This window comes from Puntigrus tetrazona, chromosome 22 (genome assembly GCF_018831695.1).
Source record: "Puntigrus tetrazona isolate hp1 chromosome 22, ASM1883169v1, whole genome shotgun sequence".
Lineage (NCBI taxonomy): Eukaryota > Metazoa > Chordata > Actinopteri > Cypriniformes > Cyprinidae > Puntigrus > Puntigrus tetrazona.
The window spans coordinates 1,776,536-1,788,561 of NC_056720.1; the positions used below are offsets into that span (position 1 = coordinate 1,776,536).

Below are 12,026 nucleotides of genomic sequence, written 5' to 3' on the forward strand. Positions count from 1 at the left end.
GCCCTGAATTCCAAAAAACCTCAAACTTATTTTTTCCCCTACATAACTCATTTTTATTCATCAGTTTTATTCATTTTATTCATCATTATAACTCATCAGTTCAACACAAACTCCACAATCCAGCTTTTATTTACATGGTGTTTCTACTTTGTTTGTTGTAAAGAGAGGATTTATGATTAATAAAAACAGACAGACACAAATCTAACTTCATAATAATTGCTTTTTTTATACATATTCATTATTATACTGATCATTATGAATGAGTTTAATACAAATAAGTCAGACTCATCTGAGCTTCTTCCTCTGTTTAGCTTTAATTGAAACATCATTAGGTTGCCTATTAAATCAATATTAATCATTCAATATCATGTTTCTAACACACATGCTGCATTATTTGATTGTAAAGTCTGAGTCTCTTCACCTGTATGAATCATATTTACACATTTATCACACATTTATTTCTCCTCATAGACACCGTAGTGAAGCTCTTCTGTGGATCTTCATCTGATGTTTACTGCTCCTCTCAAGATGATCTCAAACTGTGATATACAGCATTTATCCTCAATTGAAGACTGAAGATATTTCTTGTGATTAAACTCTATCTTCTTCTATATACTTCTGGTGATGGATCTCTAAACTCTGTAAAGTGGAACAAAAGAGAAGATAATCAGAGTTAAGTAGAACAAAGTACAAATTAGTTATATTTCAATTAGTTTAAGTAAAAAATCCTGTAATCATTAAAAAAATATTACCGCCTATACCAGATGGAATATGTATTTATAAAACAGTATTTGTGTTTTAAATAAAAACATTTAGAGCTTGAATTCAATCTCTATCAGTGAATATAAAGAGAAACACAAACTAAACTTCCAGTTTCACAGCCGTTTATTAGGAACTTTTTTAATTAAATTTAAAATGTAAAAATATACTTCAACTGTCAGGTTTATTCTGTGATAAGTGTCTGGATGAACATTATCTCTTACATGAAGTAAGTGTAAAGTAAAGTGAGGTGTTGCTTGTCAAAGTAAAAACACACAAGAGACAGAGACATTGATCATGTGATGCTGGACGACTGTGAGCGAAAGCTGAATCTGCTCTGATTTGACCTGCTTTTCCTACAATCTGATCAAATCTATTTCAAACTGTAATGATTCACTATTACTGATATCATTAATAAAGCAGCTGCTGCTGTATAAAGTGTGACAGTGTGCTTCTGTTCTCTTTCCTCCTTTGTGTTAAACATCTCATCAACTTTTTATTTCATTCTGACACAAACCCTTTGAGATAAAGCTTCATGATACTTTGATCAACTCTTCTCACAGATATTTGAAAGTGTGTATTTGTTCACGTATCAGAGTTAAATGAATCTCTTTAATATCTCAAAGTGAAGTTTACTCACCTCAGTTTACAGTTTGAGTCTCGTAGCACATCAATGAGCTGCTGCTTTGAGTCTCTGATCTTATTACATCTCAGATCAAGCTCTTTTAGAAACTGCAGTGTTTCTGTTTTTGTCAAACACTGAGTTAAAGAAGAAACATCTGTAATGCCACAGTCATAAAGACTAGAAAGAGACAAAAAGAGAAAGAGAGATCATCTCAAACAAAATCATAAAGAAGAATATTTCACAAAAATAATGAGCTCAGACTCATCACAAGATTTTGAGTCTAAAGAGAGGAAGTAATCGTGAATTTAAAGATTTAAAATAATTGACTGTATATTTCACATATATTTAGAAGTAAAATCATTTTTCTGTATCCATTAGGAGTAAATTATTTTTTGTCAAATTTTCTGAAACTTCACACACAATCAGATGCTTTTCACTATTTGAGAAGAAGTGAAAAAGTCTTACTGTTTCAAAAAACATAAAAAATCTTTATGAACATTCAGTTTTTTTCTTGTGCTGCTATATTTGATTTATATTTGATCTAAAACTTGACACAAATTCGGATGTAATGTCACTTCCTGAAAACCATGTTTTAGTTTTGAAGCATTAAAACAACTTCAATATTGTGTTTTCTCTTGGAATTTCAAATCTTGAAAGTGAGTCCCTAGTGAGTCAGTAGATGTGGACAGTCATGATTGGATCAGTCTAGTAATGCTAACAGACACTGGCATCTTTCCTGACCTCTGGTTGTTGTATGGATCACATCTTTCAAACTGACATACAATCTGGACAGAAATGTCTGACTTCCTCATGAACCTATTCTTCATCACTGCCCTCACACTCCTTCCTTCTGTCCTCTTTGGTCCTCACCCTATTTGATTTATTATTACAACCTGATTTTATGATGCATCATATCACTATTATTTATCAATCATTTCTGAAATAAGTTCAGATTTGTCTCTCCGTCTTATAAAAATGAACCTAAAGCACATAAAAGCTCTTCTACTTCCTGCCAATGCTGGTCAATAGTGCCAGCTACATTAAAAATACATCTTTGTCAGATTTATATCAGTTCTTTGTCAGTTCTGCATGAAGCTCAGATTCAGTTTTGTTTTTATAAAAGTGCAGTAAAAATGTAAAAATATGTGACTTAAATGAATCACGAGTAAAGACCATCCAGTGCAATAAATAAAATATTGTTAAAACCTGAAAACAATATTTGTAAATAAATAATAATACAGTTATAATATAAAACTAAACAATGAATCGAGGATAATAGTTATATTTCATATCTGGAGAATATTTAGAGCAAAAACAAAGGTTTGTGATTTGTAAAGTAATTACGATCAACTATAGATCCTCTTTAAAATAATATTAAAAACGAGTTAAAAAGAGTTTAAAACTAACAATTTAAGACAAGTATATTAATAAATCAATTTACTTCAAGAGATTTATTAATGTGATGCATAAAATTGCTGGCTATAAAATTTTGTTGATGAAGCTGGATAATTGTTGTTTGTTATTGCTGTGATCATGTGACTGACAGGTTTCCCGCCTTCACATCATCAGACGAGAGAAGAGATGTTTTCTTGAGGGACAGTTATTTTCATTAAACATCACAAGGGTCCATTTATTTTTGGAAATAAAATATGTGCCAAAATAAATCAATCATAATAAGCACTAAAATATTGCTGATATTGATTTCCTTAATAAACTAATAATGATACTAACTCTAGTTTCTCCAGCTTGAATTGTGTGTTCATCAGTAGATCACTGAGGTGTTTCACTCCAGAGTCTCTGAGTTCATTCTCGCTCAGGTCCAGTTCTCTCAGGTGTGATGGGTTTGATTTCAGAGCTGAAGTCAGGATGAGACTCTGTTTCTCTGTAATACTGCATTCAGACAGACTGAAGACAGAAAGAGAAAAGACAATGAATCAGACACGTTATGTTCATGTGTGACTTAAATTAATCACAAGAAAACATTATACAGTTCATTCAGTTTTTAATTCAATGTTGAGAAATTATTAAGAGGAAACTTGATTTCCAAAAAAAAAAAAAAATCATATTATATGTAGGGACCCCAAGAAATATATCCTGTGTTTAATACTATGTCAGAAATAATACCAAGTATTATAATAAGAAATATTTGTGTTCAGGTCGTGTCCACTAGAAAAGTGTGTTCAATGTAGGTATGATCTTAATGTTACGTCGTGGTGTGAGTCACGTAAAAGAGGAAAAGGTCTCACACATGATGAGAGTGAGGGATTCCTTCAAGATCTGTCTTCAGGGAAAAGTTCTTCATTCGTTTGGAGACTGTTATATTTACTGAAATATAAGGCCCAAAGCGTTTCGTGACGATTCTTGTTTTGTTTTCTTATTATTTAAAGTGCATCTCATTTTATTTGAGGTTCTTTTGATCCCGAGAGTCATCACTTAAACATGCCGTGTGTGAAGCTGACCTAGCGGCCATAGAGACAGTTAAACTCAGGAAGAAACCAAACTTCTTGGTGCGTGAGGGACTGAGGAGAGTCGTGTGCTTCGTCGCTGGAAGTGGATCGGTTGAGTTCATCTCGTGTTCCTGACGGATCGTGACAGGACGTGGAGTGTGTGAGGAACAGAAGATTGTTTCACTGAACTTTCATCAGAAGAACGTAAGTGCCTTGTTTTTCTGTGAAGGATTATCTTGAATTCATGGTTTGTTTAAAGTGCACCAACGAACCGGGCCCCAATGTTTACGATCCATCGAACATTTCCACTGTTTGACTGATTTGTGAAGCTACTGTGTTTATAGTACTAAGATACTGTACTGAGTTTTCTCAAGACTGATCTGGAAAGAGGTTTTTGTGTACTTTATTTTGGTATTTGATTCAGAACACAGAAAGGAGTTGTTTTGGTTTTTATTTATTGTCTGATTATTATTTTTTTGTTTGTCCTTCTCCAAAGGAGTTATAGCATATATATAAAACAATAAATCTTTGTTAGTCTTTTTCTTTACTTCTTTACAAATTTGTATTTCATTGAATCTGGCAAGTTAATATATTGGAGAATCGAAAACTGAGTTTATATAAATTAAACAAAGAGGAAAATACCGGTCTAATTCATCATCTAATTGTCGGGGATCCAGGATTCTTCTGAGACAAATATTAAATGAACCCTTTGGGAGTAAAAGAAGGGTTACATATATCTACTTTTCATATCTCACTAAAAACTCACAAATGTTTCTAATCACCTCCTGGTCGTCCAATAGTGTCTGGTATTGGTTCTTTATCTTCTTTAATGATCACTTTTTTATTTTTTCAGTAAGACTCTTTTGTGGAAAAGTGCCCTCTTTCCTAAAAGATATCACTCATAAGTTGTCTTTTCATATACTTTAGCTTTCTTTTGATGTTCAGTCTTTGTATTCATTCATATCTCATAAAAAAGGCACTGAATCTGTGATTTATTTCTTGTCAGAATGAGTTGAGTCGGTCAGCTTTAATGAATGCATTGAAATATTATCTGAGATTATTGTTTCTCATAACTCTTTTATCTTCTAGAATGACTCTTTATTCAGAGATGTGGCACCTTCCTTCACAAATCTATATATAGCCTCCTAAGAAAAATATATTTACTCAAACCATGCTTTTTCTTGTGATATTAATTTGGAAAAGATATCTGGATGATTGTTTTTGTCTTTATAAGGGTGATGCTGTACAATTAAATTCCTTTTTATCAATATTTAAATAAATGACTGTTCAACTTTAACATTCACTATGGATTACAACATTAATAAAACTAGTTTTATAGATCTATGGATAATTCGGGACAATAATTGTTTATATAAAGACCTTCATAACGTCTAACTGCTGTAGAGTATAATGATACTAACTCTAGTTTCTCCAGCTTGAATTGTGTGTTCATCAGTAGATCACTGAGGTGTTTCACTCCAGAGTCTCTGAGTTTATTCCCGCTCAGGTTCAGTTCTCTCAGGTGTGATGGGTTTGATTTCAGAGCTGAAGTCAGGATGAGACTCTGTTTCTCTGTAATACTGCATCCACACAGACTGAAGACAGAAAGAGAAAAGACAATGAATCAGACACGTTATGTTCATGTGTGACTTAAATTAATCACATACAGACATAAAAAAACAACATCCAGTACAATAAATAAAATACTATTAAAATCTGAAAATTTTAAGTCAGTAAATAATCATACAGACATAAAATAAAAACTAAAACAAAACTATTGTCATTTGAGAGACTAAGTCCTGTCTTTTCAGTTCTGTTACATGTTTAAAGTCTAGAGAATATTTAGAACCCCTTTATTTTCATTGAATCTCGTTGTGAAAAACACAACTATAGAACTAGAGAAGATCAACTATAGAACTAATTTTAAAAAATATGCTCTCTAAAATGAAAAAATTGAGTGATACTGGTTGCGCCTGATCAAGAAAAGACTTAATAAATCAATTTAAAAGATTTTAAGATTATAGTTTACAGTCAACAAGTACAACATTTTTGTGATCATTTTTATCATTATGATACATATCTGAGTGAAATAATAAAAATAAATGCTGGCTAGAAATGAATTTTGATGAAGCCTGATAATTGTTGTTTGTTGACCAGGTTTGAGTTGATCTAAGGCACAGTCTATCTTCAGTTCCTCTAAACATCAACACCTCACCAATGCGCCTGAACACACTTCTTTTTGTCCCAAGGCTAGCACACTCATGAGCGCATCCACGAATGGTTATAAATGCATTCACTAGTTAAACAAGGTGGTGCTGGATGGAGAAAATGAGGACTGTGTTGGACTGAAACTAGCAAAGACACTTGCATGCACTGCACCGGGTGTATAATAGAGTCCAATGTGTGAATGAATACAGAAGCTAAATACCATACTATCAAAACATTAATTCATTACAATTATTTACAATTTTTACCTTTGAAAGAAAATATTTATATTTTATCTTTTAATTCAGTTATGTAAATATTTATATTTTAATTAAAATTGCTTAGTTAAATGTCAACAATTTAGCTGGTTTACAATTTTATTTAAATTAATTTACACTACTTTGGATTAGTTCAATTTTAGTACATTTGCCAAAAAAAAACCTTATGTGGGAACAAATTATTTATTTACTGAGTTTTTGTTTTTTCTTCTTCTTATTATTATTATTATAGAAGCAGTTTGACTCAATTATTGACTGCCTATTAGCTACCAAGTGTCACAGTCTGAACACAAACAAGATCTTCTGTATTATATGCTAAACACAAAAAAAAAAAAAAAAAAAAAAAATGACACTAATGTTCAGATATGTTTAACAGTTTCTGTAAACACTAACATGCATTTCACTTTACAGAAAAACAAATAACACTTGAAAGGAACTGAATGATTGAATGATGAATTAAGAAATCATCCTGGGATCTACAAATCCACTGCTCAGTTACACCAACAACTAATATTAATGTAGTTTCAACAAATAAATCAAATACATTTCAGTTTGAAATATATTAGGTAGAGAGAAGACACTAAAATTGTTACAGAATGGTCGAACATTTGTGATTTTAACTGTATTAAACTTTTTTTGTTGTTTTGAGTGTATAGACACAAATAATCACAAAACACTTAAAAACTAATTTCACTGTAACTGCTGTAGAGTATAATGATACTAACTGTAGTTTCTCCAGCTTGAATTGTGTGTTCTTCAGTAGATCACTGAGGTGTTTCACTCCAGAGTCTCCGAGTTCATTCCCGCTCAGGTCCAGTTCTCTCAGGTGTGATGGGTTTGATTTCAGAGCTGAAGTCAGAGCAGAACAACCTTCTTCTGTCAAACCACAGCTGCTTAACCTACATTGAGAGAAAGAGAGAAGGTTTATATACACATTTATATATTAGTTGATTATTCATGTATATTATATTAGTCATTTACATTATATTGTTGTTTTTTTTATTTTTCATGATTGTTTCGTCTTATGACTGTGTTTCAAGGGCTGTTTGTCTTCATGAATAAGAGATAGAAGGAAACTCATGGAAACTGCAGGTATTTGGGATGTTGTTTTGAAGCAGGTTTGGTTTAACACTAATACTTGTTGAACTTGTGTTCTTGATACGGTCTCCTTTAGTCTAGAGGTGACGGGGGACGTATCATATAACATTAAAAGTGAGTGAAACCATAAGTGAGAGAGAGAGTATTGACTTAGTCTGTAATCCCAGCACTCACACAAGGTACATTCTTTGAGAATTTATAAACAGAAGTCGTGCTCTAGTACAGAAATAAATAAAAAAGTATTAAATCCATATAACATAAGGAAAAAAAACAGGACGCTTTAACTTCCGGAGGGGGTTAAGGCCAAAAAACAAACAAAAAGAAGCTAGCTAAGGTCAAAGAAAACTACCTTACCTAAGTAACAAACTAACACTAAATAAATAAGAGCTCTTCCCTGACTTCTTTACTTAATCCAAAAACCAGGAGAAAAACTGATGATGGTAAAAGAAAAGGCACCCACCTCCGTACTGCGTCTGCAATCAAACAGTAAGAAAGAAACAGAGAGTGAACAACTTTACAAAGTCACTACAGCTGGTTCAACAGAAATTCTCCAGCAACCACTAAAGCTCAGAGCACTTTTAATACTGGGAAGACAGACAGGCCACACTCTCTCTGGAGAACAGTCAGCTCCCTCTGTTCATATAGTAGCTCCTCTCCACAGCTCTACTGAGGGACAGGTGATCTTAATCAAAGTCCTGTGAGAGGACAGAGAAAGAGAGAGAGGGGAACACAGGCTACACTACACTTCCCAGCAGGCCGTTCAACACAGAGACAAATCTCATACAGTTTCACAACACAACAGAACCAATTTTTGGGACGTAACAGTTCTTTAGATGAAGTCTGAGCATTGAAACACACACAACTAAGACTATTGAATAAACTCTGCTTCTTTTTATCATCATCGCTTCGTCTTCTGCTTCTGGTATTGTGTTCTGTATTTGATGTGCTTTATGAGCAACAAGAAACACTCTTTACAACTTTCAAATGTTTAGACCAAATAACAACGTACTTTACAAGTCCTACACAAATATACAGACCAGAAAATTGACAGATTAACTATATAAAAAAAAAATATCAACACATAGAAATATATATTGTGCGGCGAACAAGATACCAGTCTGTGTTTCACATCATAGAAAACCATGTTCTCATCTGTTAATTATAATTGCAGGTTAAACTGGTAAATGTTGAACTTTTCTGCATGATTTTTGTCTTTACATTGATTGAGTACATTACCTGAGAGAAACCTTCACTGATTGAAGGACAGTGCTTGTGTTTGTTTTGTAAGAGTTTAGGAAAAAATGTGGTTTATTGAGTGTAACCTGTTTTTACAGCTCCTCAATGCAGCAAAATAAGTTTTACAAGTTATTAGAGGTTCACCTCCAGCACATTCATTTATGTTTTTGTTGCAGAGAGCATTTACTTGTGTTTTAATCTCAATGAGAGTCAAATAAAACTGAACCGAAGCTGTTTGTGTCGTCTTCTGCTGCTGTAAAGGTTGTTCTAGACTCTGATGGCTTCTGGATAAAAACTATTTGTCTTTCTGTCTTTAGCACACATCCAATGAAACGCAGTCAGCTTCTAACCAGAAGTGAAATGGCAGTTTATATGTGACCCTGGAGAACAAGACTAGTCTGAAGACGCCGGGGTATATCTGGAACAAAAGCCAGAAATTTATCTTTTTTTTTTGCCCAAAATCTTTAGGATATTAAGTACAGGTCATGTTCCATAAAGATATTTTCTACATTTATTACCATGAATATATTTCACGAGTTCGCACTTACATATAATTAATCATAGTAACGGTAAAAAGTAAGCGTGTTTGGCGTGCTGTCAGGGAGGGGATAGTAGAACTAGGAGGAATGGAGATTGGGGAGGTGGAGGGATGCTCGGAAACGAGATATCGAGGTAAGAGGCTTGTGCGAATTTATAGTAGGCTTCTCTTGCTCTGGTTGGATAATTGCGTGATTAGGAAACGAGAAGCCAGCCGCGTTAATTATCAGTGCGTGCTCCTCCCGAAATTTGTTTATAGCTAAACATCATTTCACGAGTTCGCACTTACATATAATTAATCATAGTCACGGTAAAAAGTAAGCGTGTTTGGCGTGCTGTCAGGGAGAGGGCTCGGAAATTGGTGGACTACCGAGTCCAGAGTTTTTTCCTCTTGTCCGTGAAAGCGGACAGGGCTCGGTGTCCAACCCGATCCCCGAGTACCCCCCAAAAAAGCCAATCAAGACAGCAGCCAAAAACACGTGTAAGCGGCCCCCCAAAAAAGCTATTAGCTTAGCTAAAAAAAGGAGGATGAACATGGATATGTTAGTTGAAATTGGAATGGTATTAGGATGATGTTATGTGGGTGTAGGAGAATGGGCATGAAAATGTTGTGAGTTAAGATGAGCGTCTCTAGCAGGAGTGGTCCACGGCGGTGGGTGCAGTACTCCGGCTAGAGCGGTCCACTGTATTAGCAGCATGTGTGAACGACCGTCTCTGGCGGGAGCTGTCCACGGCGGTGGGTGCAAAGCTCCGGCTTTTGCGGTCTGCTGCTAGAAGCAGTGGGTGCGAGTGTGTGTCTCTGGCGGGAGCGGTCCACGGCAGTGGGTGCAATGCTCCTGCCTGTGTTGGCCACTGCGGTGGCAGGTTTGTATACCATCATCTACGGCGGGAGCGGTCCACGGCGGTGGGTGCAATGCTCCTGCCTGTGTTGGCCACTGCGGTGGCAGGTTTGTATACCATCATCTCTGCGGCGGGAGCGGTCCACGGCGGTGGGTGCAATGCTCCTGCCTGTGTTGGCCACTGCGGTGGCAGGTTTGTATACCATGATCTACAGCGGGAGCGGTCCACGGTGGTGGGTGCAATGCTCCTGCCTCTGTTGGCCACTGCAGTGGCAGGTTTTGTATACTATTATCTACTGCGGGAGCGGTCCACGGCGGTGGGTGCAATGCTCCAGCCTGTGTTGGCCACTGCGGTGGCAGGTTTTGTATATTATCTGTTCCACGGTGTACAGCGGGAGCGGTCCATGGCGGTGGGTGCAGTACTCTAGCTAGAGTGGTCCGCTGTTAAGGCAGTGGGAGTGTATTAGCATCTACGGCGGGAGCGGTCCACGGCGGTGGGTGCAGTGCTCCTGCTTGTGTTGGCCACTGCGGTGGCAGGTTTGTATAGGGTCATCTACAGCGGGAGTGGTCCATGGCGGTGGGTGCGATGCTCCTGCTTGAGCTGGCCACTGCAGTGGCGAATTTTGTATATGGTCGTTTGCTGCGGGAGCGGTCCACGGCGGTGGATGCGATGCTCCTGCTTGGCATTGCCACTCCTGTGGCAGATTTTGTATGCAAACGTCTATAGCGGGAGCTGACCAGGGTGGTGGGTGCAATGTTCCTGCTTGGTATGTCCACTGTGGTGGCAGATTTTGAATATGGCTGTTTATAGCGGGAGCGGTCCAGGGCGGTGGGTGCGATGTTCCTGCTTGGTGTGGCCGCTGCGGTGGCGGATTTTGTATTTGGTCGTATACAGCGAGAGCTGGCCGTTGTAGAAGGAGTGGTCCCCTGCGGGAGTGGTAGGTTTGGAGTTCTGTTGGGACTGGTTAGGGTCTGGAGGGCTTTTTTGATGAGTGATTGGTCTGAACGAATGTAGCTTTTGTATGCGTTAGAAGACCAGCGGCCGAGGGTTTGGATTTGCTGTTGGGAGAGACCTTTCTCTGCTGCAGTGGTGGCTGCCCCTATTCTGAAGGAATGTGTGGAGAAATTTTTGATGGGATTCGAGTAAAATAGGACTGATTTGAGGTGCTTTTGGAACCAGAATCGAGATACGGGTGGTTGGAATCATCTGTGAACAGAGGGCCGAGTGGAGTTTTAGTTTGGGATTTCCTGTATTGGAGGAAAGCTAGAAGTGTTTGAAGGGGAAAAGTAGGAGTTTGGAGGTTAAAAATATATATGAAATGCCCATTTTTGGTCTGGTCCGTTTTACTTTGTTTGATGAAAAGGATACGGTTTTGTGGTCTACGATAGATAGGTCGGAAATAGTGGGGTGAATATTTGGGTCGAATCTGGAGTTGACTGTAAATTCTGAACATCTGAGGAAACCGAAAAGGCCAGAATGAACATTGCATCGAGTGCGAGCAGTATGGATAGAAGAGTAGCCTCTGCGGAGGGTGGATATGCATTTTGAGAGAATTTCAAGGGTGATGGGCATCCTTGAGTCGGATCGGGAGGATGCCTTCTTTGGATGCCCTTGATTAAAAGTGAAGTCTGAGCATTGGTTATTTGAGGTGAGGCGATGCCGTGGATGAGTTTATGGAAAAATTGGATACCTCAAATAGCCCTTAATAGAACTGACTTGCAGGTTTTTTGAGGTGTTAAGAAAGGAGATGAAAGAAGTGATGGATAGCAGGGAAAAATCAGGGAATTGGAGGTTATACCTTGCCTGGAAAGATTTAAAGCATTTCCAAGCGGTCAGGTAAGATTGCAGGGTTCTGTGAGAAACTGCTTGTAGGATTGAGTCGAGGGAGGCTTCGAGGAGGGACCTTAAAGGATGGTTCGCTGGAATATTAGTTGTGAAAGAGAAGCACCTGGGTTGCATAGGGTTCCGCTTCTGGTGCCAGCATCCTGGATTTCTGCAAGG

The 12,026-nt window shown here is 37.2% G+C and overlaps 2 protein-coding genes across 10 annotated transcripts in view; both read right to left on the bottom strand.

The window, feature by feature from the left end:
* The window catches only part of LOC122327919 (GTPase IMAP family member 8-like), a 295,481-nt gene that overhangs the window by 206,060 nt on the left and 77,395 nt on the right, over window positions 1-12,026 (bottom strand). The gene's annotated exons all lie outside the window — the stretch shown is intronic.
* Window positions 1-12,026, bottom strand: part of LOC122327910 (NACHT, LRR and PYD domains-containing protein 3-like) — a 98,788-nt gene that overhangs the window by 76,638 nt on the left and 10,124 nt on the right. For 8 of the 9 annotated variants that reach the window (XM_043223582.1, XM_043223589.1, XM_043223584.1 and 5 more), the window contains 3 exons: window positions 7,040-7,213; window positions 5,253-5,426; window positions 3,116-3,289 (listed from right to left, as the gene is read on the bottom strand). In XM_043223582.1, coding sequence (XP_043079517.1) covers window positions 3,116-3,289; window positions 5,253-5,426; window positions 7,040-7,213 — 522 coding nt within the window. The remainder of the gene's footprint in view (window positions 1-3,115; window positions 3,290-5,252; window positions 5,427-7,039; window positions 7,214-12,026) is intronic. The other variant, XM_043223586.1, reaches the window with a different exon arrangement.